This window comes from Salmo salar, chromosome ssa28, assembly GCF_905237065.1.
Source record: "Salmo salar chromosome ssa28, Ssal_v3.1, whole genome shotgun sequence".
NCBI lineage: Eukaryota > Metazoa > Chordata > Actinopteri > Salmoniformes > Salmonidae > Salmo > Salmo salar.
In genome coordinates this window covers 10,892,447-10,910,638 of record NC_059469.1, presented here as the reverse complement: position 1 = coordinate 10,910,638, position 18,192 = coordinate 10,892,447, and the positions used below count along the sequence as shown (strand labels likewise).

The 18,192-nt window shown below is 45.4% G+C and overlaps 1 protein-coding gene across 6 annotated transcripts in view; it reads right to left on the bottom strand.

Moving 5' to 3' along the window:
* The window catches only part of cacna1g (calcium channel, voltage-dependent, T type, alpha 1G subunit), a 203,109-nt gene that overhangs the window by 129,472 nt on the left and 55,445 nt on the right, over window positions 1–18,192 (bottom strand). For all 6 annotated transcript variants that reach the window (XM_045710400.1, XM_045710399.1, XM_045710395.1 and 3 more), the window contains exon 9: window positions 1,463–1,614. In XM_045710400.1, the coding sequence (XP_045566356.1) occupies window positions 1,463–1,614 (152 nt within the window). The remainder of the gene's footprint in view (window positions 1–1,462; window positions 1,615–18,192) is intronic.

The following is an 18,192-nucleotide window of genomic DNA, read 5'->3' as shown; positions in this document are numbered from 1 at the left end:
CATAGTATATATGTTTATAAACTGGGTGGTTCGAGCCCTGAATGCTGATTGGCTGACAGCCGTGGTATATCAGACCCTATACCAAAGGTATGACAAAACATACATTTTTACTGCTGTAATTACGTTGGTAACCAGTTTAATTCGAAATAAGACACCACAGGGGTTGTGGAGTGCCCCAAGAACAGCCCTTAGTCGTGGTATACTGGCTGTATAGCACACACGCTCGGGCCTTATTGCTTAAATATACTATATGCCATTTAGCAGACGATTTTATCCAAAGCGATTTACAGTCTAGAATGCATAAATTTGTTTTACGTATGGGTCCTACTGGTAATCAACCCAATATCCTGGTGTTGCAGGCACCATGCTCTACCAACTGAGCTACAGAGGACCACACATATTCAGTGCCCGCTACAGGATAAGCCACTCATCGGAAGGAGAGTGATCTGAAAAGTGAGGCCTTGATATCTTACATAGTAAAGACTGTCAGTGTGCTATAAGTTCGAAACTAATTTGTCATGCAAATCAAACACTGCCTTGTTTATGACAGCCTAATCTCGGACACCCAGAACTAGAATACGAGGCAAGACTGCCTTCTCGTCTTCTGCACCAGAGGCATGGAATAGTCTACAATCCATGGTTCATCTAGATATGTTAGTGCCACTGAATGAATTTAACGGCTGGATCATGTTGTTGTATTATATTGTTGTGTGTTTTAATTCTGTAATGTATTGATTGTTGCTGCCTTCTTGGCCAGGTCTCTCTTGAAAAGAGACTCTGGGTCTCAGTGGGCTTTTCCTGGTTAAAAAAAAGTTAAATAAAATAAATAAATAAAAAATATTGCGTAATTGCGTCAGATGCTCAATTTAGTTTTGGGGGAGACGTGTTATATTGAAACAGTACTGACAAGACTAGAAATGTCTCTAACTCTCTAAACACAAATTCTCAGACAGTTTCAGGCAAGTATATGGACCCTCCCCTTCCTAAATTTGAAAGATGCGAGCGCCTGCGAAATCCTGATTTGTCCAAATTATCAGTGATGAAAAATCTGCATAGCGGAACAACCCACTGTGCAAAAACCGGTTGACTCAATGTTGTTCCCACGTCACTTCAACACCCAAAATGAATTTGATGATGTTGAATCAACGTGGAAACTAATTGGATTTGCAAAAGTCATCAACGTAAGGGCATTTCATCTTTTTTTCAGACAACTTTTAACCTAAATCCACCAACACGGTACATTTTTTGGGTTAATTTCACATTGAATGCACGTTAGTTGACGACAACCAAATGTAAATCAAAACTAGACGTTCAACTGACGTCTGCACCCAGTGCGAAAGTTCCTCGTTAGTCGTGGCATCCCACAGTCTGTCGACAGATGCTACTACCATTTATGTTACGTGCTTCAGTCCATGGGAGACTAACGACAATCTGGTGTAGTTTGTTGTGTGTTAGACCTTACCTGATCACCACTATGATTCCGTCAAAAATGTTGTAGGGATTTTTGATGTATCCGAATGGCCCATAGACCAACACCTTGAGTAACATCTCCAAGGCAAACAGACTGGTGAACACGATGTTACTGATCTCCAACGCATTGGTCAGCTCATCGGGCTGGGGGAGAGAGAGATGGAGAGAGAGCGGGAAAATGGAGGAGAAGATTGAGAGATAGAGAGAGAGAGAGAAGGGAGAGAGACAGAGAGAGAGAGAGAGGAATCATAAAACATAGTTATATCCAATACACACAAACAAACACACCCGCTGATTAGAAAAGGAAATATGTCGGCGACATCTGTTTTCAGCGACCATCAGAGAAGTGTACCGTTAATCCCACAGCTAAATGAAACACATAGGGAGCGTGTTTGTGTGTGTGTGTGTGTACGGTACTATGTTTTGTGTAGGTATATGGGCCATAGAATACAGTACTGTGTATCTGGAGCATCAAAGAGGTAGCAGCGGCATATGTTACATGTTATGTTCTGCTGTATGTGTGTGATACAGAGACGTCAACACAGCTGGAATCAATCGGCGATGACATTGCCTGTGTGTGTGTGTCACTTTCCAACATGTACAGGTAAGTCTGCACATATGTGTGTGTGCTTTGTGTCTCTCTCCCTCTCTCTCTAAGGCTATTTCAAGGTGAAGTGAAGGTCTGCGGCTCCTAAACTGTTCTCTGGTCTTATTCTGTTTATTCCCTATTACCGTGGTACACAACCACCAAATCACTCAATCGCACACTACATCAATCACAATCCTGCTCAGGTCAAGTTCAGAGCACATGAATGCAGACGTGTGCGCGTGCAGACACACACACACAACGTTGTAATAGATGTGGTTGATAAGCCAGTAGATGGAGAAACATTTTTACGAGGTGAGAGGGGATTGGACGAGACACATCTGGGATAGGTAATATATTGAGCTGGAGTGTGTATTATGCGTGTGTATTTGCATGTGTGTGTGTGTGTGTGTGTGTGTGTGTGTGTGTGTGTGTGCTTTTTGTTTCTTTCTTCTCTTGTTACAGACCATATATTAAGCATTCTTCAACTCACGTGCTGTTACTGTTATAGAATGCGACCTTAGATGCCCCCATCAGAACACCTCTCCCTCCCTCCCTCCCACCCAACACACACACACACCACACTCACTAACAGACACACACACACATACACATACATACACACACACACACACACGCATTGGTTGGATGAGGGTAAGTGTCAGAAATAGTACGGTACTGCATCACGGGCAGTCAGGAACAAACAGCAGCACCATTAGATTACATTATATCAGATTAGATGAGATTAGATTAGAGTTAACCAGATTACAAGACCAAACCTCTACTCCTCATCTCACTCCCTCACGTCTCATTAAGGAGGAAATAGCCATCTTGTGTGTGCGTGTGAAAGTGCACGTGTGAGTGTCCGTGTGTGTGTGTGCACGTGTGCGTGTCCGTGTGTGTGTGTGCAAGTGTGCGTGTCCGTGTGTGTGTGTGTGTGTGTGTGTGTGTGTGTGTGTGTGAGAGAGAGAGAGAGAGAGAGAGAGAGAGAGAGAGAGAGAGAGAGAGAGAGAGGGGTGGGGGGTAGAGAGAGATGGAGGGTGGTTGAAAAGCATCCATTGTTAGTGGAAGTTGCTGTGCTGAAGCTTTTTAGCAAGGCCTTGGGGCCATCAATATTGATCTGTGCTTGTTGCTGTTAACAAGTCAGCCATTTCTGGGTCACTTAATGTCCCAAACACTCAATCTCTATTTGGGAACTCAACCTTCACAGCTGCTATCTCATAAGAGGTCTCCTAAATGGCTGTGCTATCCTAGAAGGGTGAATGCTCAGACAAATCAAATCAACGTTTATTGGCCGTGTACATAGATTTGCATATGTTATCGCAGGGGCCAGCAAAATGCTTGTGTTTCTAGCTCCAACAGTGAAGTAATACCTAGCAATAAAAATACAAATAAGTACAATACACACATAATCCAGAAAAATTAAGAAATTAAGAAATTTCAGAACAAGCAATTTCAGAGACCGGAATACTGTATATACATATAATGATGTGTTTTGAATGTAAACATTATTAAAGTGACCAGTGTTCAATGACTTAGAATACAATATATACAGTTGAAGTCGGAAGTTTACATACACCTTAGCCAAATGCATTGAATTAAGCTCAGTTTTTCACAATTCCTGACATTTAATCCTAGTAAAGATTCCCTGTTTTAGGTCAGTTAGGATCACCACTTTATTTTAAGAATGTGAAATGTCATAAAAATAAAACAGAGAACTATTTATTTCAGCTTTTATTTCTTTCATCACATTCCCAGTGGGTCAGAAGTTTACATACACTCAATTAGTATTTAGTAGCATTGCCTTTAAATTGTTTAACTTGGGTCAAACGTTTCTGGTAGCCTTCCACAAGCTTCCCACAATAAGATGGGTGAATTTTGGCCCATTCCTCCTGACAGAGCTGGTGTAACTGAGTCAGGTTTGTAGGCCTCCTTGCACGCACACACTTTTTCAGTTCTGCCAACAAATTTTCGATGGGATTGAGGTCAGGGCTTTGTGATGGCCACTCCAATACCTTGACTTTGTTGTCCTTAAGCCATTTTGCCACAACTTTGGAAGTATGCTTGGGGTCATTGTCCATTTGGATGAGCCATTTGTGACCAAGCTTTAACTTCCTGACTGATGGCTTGAGATGTTGCTTCAATATATCCACATAATTTTCCTACCTCACGATGCCATCTATTTTGTGAAGTGCACCAGTCCCTCCTGCAGCAAAGCACCCCCACAACATGATGCTGACACCTCTGTGCTTCACGATTGGGATGTTTTCTTCGGCTTGCCAGCCTCCCCCTTTTTCATCCAAACATAACAATGGTCATTATTTTTTTATTTCACCTTTATTTAACCAGGTAGGCTAGTTAAGAACAAGTTCTCATGTACAACTGCGACCTGACCAAGATAAAGCAAAGCAGTGTGACACAGACAACAACACAGAGTTACACATGGAGTAAACAATAAACAAGCCAATAACACAATAAACAAGTCAATGACACAGTAAAAAAAAAGAAAGTCTATATACAGTGTGTGCAAAAGGCATGAAGAGGTAGGCAATAAATAGGCCATAGGAGCGAATAATTACAATTTAGCAGATTAACACTGGAGTGATAAATGAGCATATGATGATGTGCAAGTAGAAATACTGGTGTGCAAAAGAGCAGAAAAGTAAATCAAATAAAGACAGTATGGGGATGAGGTAGGTAGATTGGGTGGGCAATTTACAGATGGACTATGTACAGCTGCAGCGATCGGTTAGCAGCTCAGGTAGCTGATGTTTAAAGTTGGTGAGGGAAATAAAAGTTACATTTTTGTTTCATCAGACCAGAGGACAATTCTCCAAAAAGTACTTTCTTTTTCCCCATGTGCAGTTGCAAACCGTAGACTAGCTTTTTTTATGGCGGTTTTGGAGTAGTGGCTTCTTCCTTGCTGAACGGCCTTTCAGGTTATGTCAATATAGGACTCATTTTACAGTGGATATAGATACATTTGTACCTGTTCCTCCAGCATCTTCACAAGGTCCTTTGCTGTTGCTCTGGGATTGATTTGCACTTTTCGCACCAAAGTATGTTCATCTCTAGGAGACAGAACGCGTCTCCTTCCTGAGCGGTATGACGGCTGCGTGGTCCCATGGTGTTTATACTTGCGTACTATTGTTTGTACAGATGAACGTGGTACCTTCAGGCATTTGGAAATTGCTCCCAAGGATGAACCAGACTTGTGGAGGTCTTGGCTGATTTCTTTTGATTTTCCCATGATGTCAAGCAAAGAGGAATTGTGATACAGTGAATTATAAGTGAAATAATCTGTCTGTGAACAATTGTTGGAAAAATTACTTGTGTCATGCACAAACTAGATGTCCTAACTGACTTGCCAAAACTATAGTTTGTTAACAAGAAATTTGTGGAGTGGTTGAAAAACGAGTTTTAATGACTCCAACGTCATTTTCCTGGCATCCGCCAAACCCAGATTCGTCCATCAGACTGCCAGATGGTGAAGCATGGTTCATCACTCCACATCACTCCAGAGTTTCCACTGCTCCAGAGTCCAATGGCGATGAGCTTTACACCACTCCAGCCGACGCTTGGCATTGCACAGGGTGATCTTGGGCTTGTGTGCGGTTACTCGGCCATGGAAACCCATTTCAAGAAGCTCCAGACGAACAGTTCTTGTGCTGACGTTGATTCCAAAGGCAGTTTGAACTCGGTAGTGAATGTTGCAACAGAGGACAAACACTTTTTACGTGCTACGTGAATCAGCACTCAGCAGTCCCATTCTGTGAGCTTGTGTGGCTGAGCCGTTGTTGCTCCTAGATGTTTCCACATCCCAATAACAGCACTTACAGTTGACCGGGCAGCTCTAGCAGGGCAGAAATTTGACGAACTGACTTGTTGGAAAGGTGGCATCCTATGACGGTGCCATGTTGAAAGTCACTGAGATCTTCAGTAAGGCCATTCTACTGCCAATGCTTGTCTATGGAGATTGCATGGCTGTGTGGTCGATTCGTCAAGTGCGCTATTGGCCTACCATTGGGCAATCGGGTGACTCCGATGACCGTGTCTGCAGTAACGTAGCAGACATAAAAGTTGATATGGCAAAGTTGATACTGTGAGATTTCAAAACGTTTAAAACCATGATTAGAGAGAGACTGTCAACGAATACAGAAAAGAGATGCTGTTTTTATGAGTGAGTTCAGGTTTATTAAGTTCTGTCAACACTTTGTATTCAACACTTTTATAAGCCATAAAATGCGCGTTCTTCCTATTTCCACTCAGTGCAACAACAAGCACTGCAGCAGTAATGAATGAGTAGGAAAGTGTATCGATAGGCTTGCTTTGTTGTTATTATTAGCGACTTGGGTCTTTTTTAATATCGAAGGAATAGTTCACTTTCTCTGTTCATAGGAGTAACAACATGAATTTGTACATGACTCTAAATAATGCGGTGCGACTCGAGTTTCGCCATCAGCTGGAAGACGGTGTCTCTTTTTGGTCAGTGTCAATGGAGGAAAGGGTGAGCGGAGTGAAGTTTGTAATTTCCACTTTAAAATGTCAGACTTGATTTGCTACAAAAATGTCCATTCATTATAATCCACACAATAACTCACATGTCCTGTTGCTGCAGCATTATTTTCCTGCTGTGAGAAACTTGTCAAATTAAGATCCTTCACCTGTATAATGCCAGATACTCTTAGACAATAGGTTGACTGTAACTCTACATTTTGTGAGCTGAGATAATATTTATCCTGCTTGACTACAGGAATGTAGACCTGGCAGACAAGATGGCTGCCACACCACCACCCTCCCTCCCCTCCCAGAGCCAGACCTGAAACCTCTGTTTTCTTATTAACAATGAAGAGATGTGAACTGTACGAAATGTAAAGATGTAAAGAGAGAGCGAGCGAGAGAGAGAGAACGAGAGTAAGTTAAAGAGAGGAAGTTCAGGGGAAAAAATCCCACCATTAGCAAAGGAAGGAAGAGAGATGGATGGATGCCAAGGGACGGGCAGGAGGGGTTGAAAGGCCCCTCACTCATTTGTTTACTGTAAAGAACAAAAGGTGGGTATCCTTCATGTAAAGTAGAAAACTGCCCTCTGTTTAAATAGAGCAGCCTATGTCACATAGTTGGAAACAGGGCAACTATTTACACACACACACACACACACACCATAAAAGGTCACGCTCTTACAGTAACTGCGGAGAGAGAGCAGATACATCCTCTATCTATCCACTCCATCCACCCCTTTTCCCCTCTCTCCCCTCCTCCTGTCCTGACTTTGGAGTGGAAGGAGTGTCTGGAAGGTCAAGCTGGGTGTTACAAGTTGTGTGTGTGTGTGTGTGTGTGTGTGTGTGTGTGTGTGTGTGTGTGTGTGTGTGTGTGTGACTATAGTGTAAATACTATAGTATTTACTGTAGTGTTTTTGCAGAATGTACTGTAGTATACTGTAGTATTTCCAGTAGTGTTTTCACAGACTGTAGTATACTGTAGTATTTAATTATCTTTCAAAAAGAAGAAGGCCTTCTCCTTCAGGAAACCCACTGGAGAAATACTAAACACATTTTCCATAACCTGTAGCTAAGTAGAACTGAGCCTCTGCTCTTTCCAATAACCTGTAGGGAACACAATATATGGTCTATACTTGGCATGTAGGTTTCTCACTTACGGGTGACACAAATTGCATTATGGGGCGAGGGGATTGGGCTGGATATATCCAATCAAATCAAATTTTATTTGTCACGTGCACCTAATACAACAGGTGTAGACCTTACAGTGGAAGTCTTACTTACAAGTCCTTAACCAACAATGCAGTATTTAGAAAATACCTAAAAAAAGTAAGAGATAAGAATAACAAATATTTAAAGAGCAGCAGTAAATAACAATAGTGGGGCTATATACAGGGCGTACCGGTACAGAGTCAATGTGCGGGGGCACCGGTGTCGAGGTAATATGTACATGTAGGTAGAGTTATTAAATTGACAATGTATAGATAAAAACAGAGAGTAGCACCAGCGTAGAAGAGGGTGGGGGTGGGGCAATGCAAATAGTTTGGGTAGCCATTTGATTAGATGTTCAGGAGACTTATGGCTTGGGGTTAGAAGCTGTTTAGAAGTCTTTTGGACCCAGACTTGGCGGTCCAGTACCGCTTGCCGTGCGGTAGCAGAGAGAACAGTCTATAACTAGGGTGGCTGGAAGCGTTGCCAATTTTTAGGGCCTTCCTCTGACACCGCCTGATATAGAGATCCTGGATGGCAAGAAGCTTGGCCCCAGTGATGTACTGGGCCGTTCGCACTACCCTCTGTAGTGCCTTGCAGTCGGAGGCCGAGCAGTTGCCATACCAGCCAGTGATGCAACCAGTCAGCATGCGCTTGATGGTGCAGCTGTAAAATCTTTTGAGGATCTGAGTACCCATGCCAAATCTTTTCAGTCTCCTGAGGGGGAATAGGTTTTGTCATGCCCTCTTCACGACTGTCTTGGTGTGCTTGGACCATGTTAGTTTGTTGGTGATGTGGACGCCAAAGAACTTGAAGCTTTCAACCTGCTCCACTACAGTCCCGTCGATGAGAATGGAGGAGTGCTCGGTCCTCCTTTTCCTGTAGACCACAATCATCTCATTTGTCTTGATCACATTGAGGGAGAGGTTGTTGCCCTTGCAACACACGGTCAGGTCTCTGACCTCCTCCCTATAGGCTTTCTCATCGTTGTGTGTCATTGGCAAACAATGACGGTGTTGGAGTCGTGCCTGGCCGTGCAGTCATGAGTAAACAGGGAGTACAGGAGGGGACTGAGCACGCACCCCTGAGGGGCCCCCGTGTTGAGGATCAACGTCGCAGATGTGTTGTTACCTACCCTTACCACCTGGGGGTGGCCCGTCAGGAAGTCCAGAATCCAGTTGCAGAGAGAAGTGTTTAGTCCCTGGGTCCTTAGCTTAGTGATGAGCTTTGAGGGCACTATGGTGTTGAACGCTGAGCTGTAGTCAATGAACAACATTCTCACATACAGTGAGGGAAAAAAGTATTTGATCCCCTGCTGATTTTGTACGTTTGCCCACTGACAAAGAAATGATCGGTCTATAATTTTTATGGTAGGTTTATTTGAACAGTGAGAGACAGAATAACAACAAAAAAATCCAGAAAAACGCATGTCAAAAATGTTATAAATTGATTTGCATTTTAATGAGGGAAATAAGTATTTGACCCCCTCTCAATCAGAAAGATTTCTGGCTCCCAGGTGTCTTTTATACAATTAATGAGCTGAGATTAGGAGCACAATCTTAAAGGGAGTGCTCCTAATTTCAGCATGTTACCTGTATAAAAGACACCTGTCCACAGAAGCAATCAATCAATCAGATTCCAAACTCTCCACCATGGCCAAGACCAAAGAGCTCTCCAAGGATGTCAGGGACAAGATTGTAGACCTACGCAAGGCTGGAATGGGCTACAAGACCATCGCCAAGCAGCTTGGTGAGAAGGTGACAACAGTTGGTGCGATTATTCGCAAATGGAAGAAACACAAAAAAAACTGTCAATCTCCCTCGGCCTGGGGCTCCATGCAAGATCTCACCTCGTGGAGTTGTAATGATCATGAGAACGGTGAGGAATCAGCCCAGAACTACACGGGAGGATCTTGTCAATGATCTCAAGGCAGCTGGGACAGTAGTCACCAAGAAAACAATTGGTAACAAACTATACCGTGAAGGACTGAAATCCTGCAGCGCCCGCAAGGTCCCCCTGCTCAAGAAAGCACATACACATGCCCATCTGAAGTTTGCCAATGAACATCTGAATGATTCAGAGGACAACTGTGTGAAAGTGTTGTGGTCAGATGAGACCAAAATGGAGCTCTTTGGCATCAACTCAACTCGCCGTGTTTGAGGGAGGAGGAATGCTGCCTATGACCCCAAGAACACCATTCATACCCTCAAACATGGAGGTGGAAACATTATTCTTTGGGGGTGTTTTTCTGCTAAGGGGACAGGACAACTTCACTGCATCATTTGATGGGGCCATGTACCGTCAAATCTTGGGTGAGAACCTCCTTCCCTCAGCAAGGGCATTGAAAATGGGTCGTGGATGGGTATTCCAGCATGACAATGACCCAAAACACACGGCCAAGGCAATAAAGGAGTGGCTCAAGAAGAAGCACATTAAGGTCCTGGAGTGGCCTAGCCAGTCTCCAAACCTTAATCCCATAGAAAATCTGTGGAGGGAGCTGAAGGTTCGAGTTTCCAAACGTCAGCCTCGAAACCTTAATGACTTGGAGAAGATCTGCAAAGAGGAGGGGGACAAAATCCCTCCTGAGATGTGTGCAAACCTGGTGGCCAACTACAAGAAACGTCTGACCTCTGTGATTGCCAACAAGGGTTTTGCCACCAAGTACTAAGTCATGTTTTGCAGATGGGTCAAATACTTATTTCCCTCATTAAAATGCAAATCAATTTATAACATTTTTGACATGCGTTTTTCTGGATTTTTTTGTTGTTATTCTGTCTCTCACTGTTCAAATAAACCTACCATTAAAATTATAGACTGATCATTTCTTTGTCAGTGGGCAAACGTACAAAATCAGCAGGGGATCAAATACTTTTTTCCCTCACTGTAGTGTGGTCTACAGCTTATCATGAGATACTCTACCTCAGGCGAGCAAAACCTTGAGACTTCCTTAGATATCGTGCACCAGCTGTTGTTTACAAATATACACAGGCCCCCGCCCCGTGTCTTACCAGAGGCTGATAGTGTATAACCCGATAGAGTATATAACCCACCAGCTGTTTGTTATTAATGCCGTCGTTCAGCCACGACTCTGTGAATTTTTTTTTTATGTCCCGTTGTTAGGATATACGTGCTTTCAGTTCGTCAAATTAATTTTCCAGTGATTGAACGTTCACTAACAGTACGGATGGCAAAGGCAGATTAGCCACTCGTCGCCTGATCCTCACAAGGCACCCCGATCTCTTTCCGCAAAATCTCTGTTTCTTTCTCCACCGAATGACGGGGGTGAGGGCCTGTTCGGGTGTTTGGAGAATATCCTTCCCGTCCGACTCATTAAAGAGAAATTCTTCATCCAATTCGAGGTGAGTAATCGCTGTTCTGATGTCCAGAAGCTATTTTCGGTCATAAGAGACAGTAGTAGCAACATTAAGTACAAAATAAGTTACAAACAATGCGCAAAAACTAGCAAAATAGCACGGTTGGTTAAGAGCCAATAAAACAGCAGCCATCCTCTCCGGCGCCATCATTCACTTCTGCAATGAAATACTGTAGTATTTACTACAGTTAAAAAAAAATGCGGACTGTAGTGTTTTTGCGGACATTACTGTAGTATTTACTATTGTATACTACAACATTCTATAGTAAGTACTACACATGACTGAGGGATACTACAGTGTGTGGTATAGTAGCGGCAGGTAGCCTAGTGCTTAGAGCATTGGGCCAGTAACCGAAAGATTGCTGGATTGAATCCCTGAGCTAACGAGGTAAAAATCAGTCGTTCTGCCCCTGAGCAAAGCAGTTAACCAACCCACTGTTCCCCAGGCGCCAAAGACATGGATGTCAATTATGGAAGCCCCCCGCACCACTCTGATTCAGAGGGGTTGGGTTAAATGTGGAAGACACAGTTCAGTTGAATGCATTCAGTTGTACAACTGACTAGGTATCCCCCTTTACTACAGTTTACCACAGAATTCTATAGTAAGTACTGTAGTATCTACCACAGGGAGTGAAAAGGCAACAGGCGTACATGTCTGTGTGTGTGTGTGTGTGGGGGGGTATGTCAGTGTGTAATAAGTTGTCCAAGATTGGATTGCATCACTCTTTGCCTGACCTGTTTTTGTGTGTTTGTTAAAAATCACATTTGCAGACAACCCGGTGTCGACCATCATTATGAACTATATATTGTGTTTATTGCACACCACACACACACACACAAAGTCAGACACACACAGCTGCAGCAGCGGGGGATCGTGCATAATGGTAAATTGATAGCTAGGCCATCTGAATCAGACGCACCCATCCTGTTAGTCATCATAATAATCAAACATTAATAAGACCATTAAATCTAATTACTGGCAGCAGAAATATTGATTGGCCTTTGCAAATAGATAGAGCATGATGAAGTGTGTGTGTGTGTAGGGGAGGGGGTAGGGGGTAGGGTAGAAGAGAGTCCCCCCCTCCCATTCTGATTGAGTGTTCCAATGTTCCAGCTTCCCTGTGAAGTTCTCCTCGGACTCCTGGGGAATTCTGGCAGGGACACACTCCCTCAGTCCTTTTATCCCCCAGCCGACCCACATGGTGTGTGCGAGTGTGTGTGGGTTTGTGTGTGTGCGTGTGCGCGTGGAGCAGGCATCCAGATTCACAGGGTTACTATCGTTCTCTGACCCGGTCGCTCAGCAAACACTATCAAACGCCAATTACACACACACACACACACACACACACACACACACACACACACACACACACACACACACACACACACACACACACACACACACACACACACACACACACACACACACACACACACACACACTGCTGAAAGTTTTAGGAGAGAGTTTTATAGTTTTCGGCTCCCTCCTCTCCTCTCCTCTCCCCATCCAACCATCCCTCTCCCTCTTCTCTGCTCCCTCGTTATTCAATTTTTTTCTTTCTCTCCCTCGTTCCCATTCTTTGTCTGGGTTCTTCTGACATGGATTCCTAATCTCTAGACGAGGCTGGGAAAGTTTGGAGAGACAAAACATTGATTTGAGTGTGTGCAAGAGTGTGTGAGTTTGTCCTTATGTGTGCCTGTGTGAAAAGTTTGCTGTGGCAAAACATTGATCTACACTCATCCAATCCTACAACCACATTGACTATTATATGCAATATCATCCCATGAAGGTCTTTCTCAGCCATTAAGGAGCTGAGACTTTGTGGTGGTCTTCTGTAGTTAGACACTGTATGAGTGAGGGGGGATAGAGAAAGGGAGAACCAGACATTCCAGTCGGTGAAGTCTTGTTCAGAACCATACCTCCAAGTTCTCTCTGTAAGTATTCTATTTTATTGTGACCACATTTTGTTGAATTTTTTACAAATAAATCATTGGGGGTTACAGGAACAATATTCAAAAATATTTGTACAGTATTCAAACAAGAAAACTAAAAAGAAGTGGGCCTCCGCCCCCACCTCTCATCCCATTTCCCCAACCCTACCCAGCCAACATGTCTCCCTCCCTCCAACTTACTTTCTCCATCTCTCTCTCTTTTCCAAGTGGGTTGGGTGGCTAGTCTCTCTATTCCCCCAAGACAGAGGGCTCGGACCCCAATGCTCTTTAACACTTTGAGGAAGTTGGCGCGATACAGCTACAAAAGTACACTCCCCCCCCCAACACAACTTTCACTGTCTTCTTGTAAGCAACATCCTTGGCACTTCCAGGCAGCCGCTCGAGAGTAACAATGTTTGAAATGTTTGTTGGTGTTGTTGTTGTTTTTTGTGCCGCACTGCATACTCTTCCCTGCTCTTTTAACAGATTAAGCATGGCTTTGACAATGATGGATTGTACAAAAGTTGTGGAATACTCATCACATTTTCTACAGATTTACAAAAAACATGCACCTCCACTGGCACCGCATATCGGAGACAAACTTCAGTGCTTCGGGATAATGCGCGCACGAAGCCAGGTGAGAGGGACTACAGCTGACGGAGGAAAAAACGGACAATCGAAGGTAACGGACCTAAAATATTTAGAAAATACAATCTCTCACGTGAATGCAGAGTTCTAAGTGAATTATGTGATGTCACAAATACGTCCAGAAACGTCCCAGAGGCTCCGAATGTGCTTGTTTGTAAATCAAGATCACTGATAAACAAAGTGGATGAATTTGAACTGCTTCTTCAATCAGTAAATGCAGACATTGGATGTGTCACTGAAACTTGAGCCCACGAAAATATCCCAGATTAATTATCAGCTGTTCAGAAATGACAGGTCCAGAGGGGATGAGAGGAGGGGCCGTGGCTATGTATGTGAACCACAGTATGCAGGCAAAGTGAAGAAGTGACCTAGAGAAAGAGGAATTTGAGTCTATGTGGTTTCACCTCCTACTGGCAGGGTACTGTTCCTGGTGCCTGGAAGATTGCCAATGTGTGTCCCCATACCTAAAGTGTCAAACCCATGTACAACGAGTGACTGGAGGCCCATTTCTCTAACTTCATGCCTTGGAAAAATCCAGGAGAGCTTCATCATAAAAAACTCAAAAAAACTCTCAAAAGTTCTGAGTGCACAAATCAGTATGCCTACCTACCAAAGTCCAGCATTACTACCGCCCTTGTGAAGGCTACACACTCCTGGCTGACAGCTACAGACTCCATTAAAAACAACAATGGGGAGGGTGTTACTTGCTGACATGTCCAAAGCCTTTGATCGGGTAGACCACGCAAAGCTCCTGCACCATCTGTCTGACGTTTGTCCAAGGTTACTAGCCTGGCTCCACAGCTACACCACAGGAAGAAGGCAGAGGGTGATGGTTACTAGCCTGGCTCCACAGCTACACCACAGGAAGAAGGCAGAGGGTGATGGTTACTAGCCTGGCTCCACAGCTACACCACAGGTAGAAGACAGAGGGTGATGGTTACTAGCCTGGCTCCACAGCTACACCACATGAAGAAGGCAGAGGGTGATGGTTACTAGCCTGGCTCCACAGCTACACCACAGGAAGAAGGCAGAGGGTGATGGTTACTAGCCTGGCTCCACAGCTACACCACAGGAAGAAGGCAGAGGGTGATGGTTACTAGCCTGGCTCCACAGCTACACCACAGGAAGAAGGCAGAGGGTGATGGTTACTAGCCTGGCTCCACAGCTACACCACAGGAAGAAGGCAGAGGGTGATGGTTACTAGCCTGGCTCCACAGCTACACCACAGAAAGAAGACAGAGGGTGATGGTTACTAGCCTGGCTCCACAGCTACACCACAGGAAGAAGACAGAGGGTGATGGTTACTAGCCTGGCTCCACAGCTACACCACAGGTAGAAGACAGAGGGTGATGGTTACTAGCCTGGCTCCACAGCTACACCACAGAAAGAAGGCAGAGGGTGATGGTTACTAGCCTGGCTCCACAGCTACACCACATGAAGAAGGCAGAGGGTGATGGTTACTAGCCTGGCTCCACAGCTACACCACAGGAAGAAGACAGAGGGTGATGGTTACTAGCCTGGCTCCACAGCTACACCACAGGTAGAAGACAGAGGGTGATGGTTACTAGCCTGGCTCCACAGCTACACCACAGGAAGAAGGCAGAGGGTGATGGTTACTAGCCTGGCTCCACAGCTACACCACAGGAAGAAGGCAGAGGGTGATGGTTACTAGCCTGGCTCCACAGCTACACCACAGGTAGAAGGCAGAGGGTGATGGTTACTAGCCTGGCTCCACAGCTACACCACAGGTAGAAGGCAGAGGGTGATGGTTACTAGCCTGGCTCCACAGCTACACAATAGGAAGAAGGCAGAGGGTGATGGTTACTAGCCTGGCTCCACAGCTACACCACAGGAAGAAGGCAGAGGGTGATGGTTACTAGCCTGGCTCCACAGCTACACCACAGGAAGAAGACAGAGGGTGATGGTTACTAGCCTGGCTCCACAGCTACACCACCAGAAGAAGACAGAGGGTGATGGTTACTAGCCTGGCTCCACAGCTACACCACAGGAAGAAGGCAGAGGGTGATGGTTACTAGCCTGGCTCCACAGCTACACCACAGGTAGAAGGCAGAGGGTGATGGTTACTAGCCTGGCTCCACAGCTACACCACAGGAAGAAGACAGAGGGTGATGGTTACTAGCCTGGCTCCACAGCTACACCACAGGAAGAAGGCAGAGGGTGATGGTTACTAGCCTGGCTCCACAGCTACACCACAGGAAGAAGACAGAGGGTGATGGTTACTAGCCTGGCTCCACAGCTACACCACAGGAAGAAGACAGAGGGTGATGGTTACTAGCCTGGCTCCACAGCTACACCACAGGTAGAAGACAGAGGGTGATGGTTACTAGCCTGGCTCCACAGCTACACCACAGGAAGAAGACAGAGGGTGATGGTTACTAGCCTGGCTCCACAGCTACACCACAGGAAGAAGGCAGAGGGTGATGGTTACTAGCCTGGCTCCACAGCTACACCACAGGAAGAAGACAGAGGGTGATGGTTACTAGCCTGGCTCCACAGCTACACCACAGGAAGAAGACAGAGGGTGATGGTTACTAGCCTGGCTCCACAGCTACACCACAGGAAGAAGGCAGAGGGTGATGGTTACTAGCCTGGCTCCACAGCTACACCACAGGAAGAAGGCAGAGGGTGATGGTTACTAGCCTGGCTCCACAGCTACACCACAGGAAGAAGGCAGAGGGTGATGGTTACTAGCCTGGCTCCACAGCTACACCACAGAAAGAAGGCAGAGGGTGATGGTTACTAGCCTGGCTCCACAGCTACACCACAGGAAGAAGGCAGAGGGTGATGGTTACTAGCCTGGCTCCACAGCTACACCACAGGAAGAAGGCAGAGGGTGATGGTTACTAGCCTGGCTCCACAGCTACACCACAGGAAGAAGGCAGAGGGTGATGGTTACTAGCCTGGCTCCACAGCTACACCACAGGAAGAAGGCAGAGGGTGATGGTTACTAGCCTGGCTCCACAGCTACACCACAGGTAGAAGGCAGAGGGTGATGGTTACTAGCCTGGCTCCACAGCTACACCACAGGAAGAAGGCAGAGGGTGATGGTTACTAGCCTGGCTCCACAGCTACACCACAGGAAGAAGGCAGAGGGTGATGGTTACTAGCCTGGCTCCACAGCTACACCACAGGAAGAAGGCAGAGGGTGATGGTTACTAGCCTGGCTCCACAGCTACACCACAGGAAGAAGACAGAGAGTGATGGTTACTAGCCTGGCTCCACAGCTACACCACAGGAAGAAGGCAGAGGGTGATGGCAAATGGCACCTTAGCCCTTGGTCAGAGGTCACCTCTGGTGTGCCACAAGGGGGCGTCGTCTCACCATATCTGTTTCATATCTGTCCACCCGAAAGGTTGTCTTCAGTAACACTCTGGACACTAGGTATGCAGACGATGTAGGACTGTCCCGAGCCATACCATTAACCAGCATCAAAGAGGACATTTCCATGGGCTTGGAGGCAAAGCAGCTGGAAGAGTGGGCCACATTCAACAACATGCTCCTGAATGGGAAAAAGTCCGCAAATTGGGATATGTTTTTCTAGAGACCATCCACAACCTGCACCACTAATCCTAGGAGGACAGAAAGTACCAGTGGTAACAACAACTAAGTATCTTGGTTTTCATCTAGACTCTAACCTCAGTGGTGTGTGGAGCAGTCAGTGAGGAAGGCCTCAAAACGCCTGACTGTTCTTGCCAGAAATGGCCTTCCCACTGAAGATCTGGTGACAGTCTATACTACACTGTTCAGACCTTGTCTGGAGTACGGTGGAGTGATGTTAGTTGGATGCAGTAAAAAGCAGCAGGCCCAACTAGACAGGGTGCAGAGGAGGGCCTTGAGGATCATCTCCAGAGGTGAAGCAGTCCAACCACAGCTCCCGTCACTGCCGAGCAGGCGAGAGCAGGCTGCAGTGCACCTGGAGAAAGACATTCACACTCTTGACCATCCACTGAATGACCTGCTCCATCCAAAAAGAGGTAACTGCACCACCAGGCTCCTGAGAAACAGCCACAAACTGTCCTGTATAACTGCCCGTACGAACCGCCTGAGAAACGCCACTCTACCCACTGCTATCAGACTGTACAGTCGTGGCCAAAAGTATTGAGAATGACACAAATATTAATTTCCACAAAGTTTGCTGCTTCAGTGTCTTTAGATATTTTTGACAGATGTTACAATGGAATGCTGAAGTATAATTACAAGCATTTCATAAGTGTCAAAGGCTTTTATTGACAATTACATGAAGTTGATGCAACGATTCAATATTTGCAGTGTTGACCCTTCTTTTTCAAGACCTCTGCATGCTGTCAATTAACTTCTGGGCCACATCCTGACTGATGGCAGCCCATTCTTGCATAATCAATGCTTGAAGTCTGTCAGAATTTGTGGGTTTTTGTTTGTCCACCCGCCTCTTGAGGATTGACCACAAGTTCTCAATGGGATTAAGGTCTGGGGAGTTT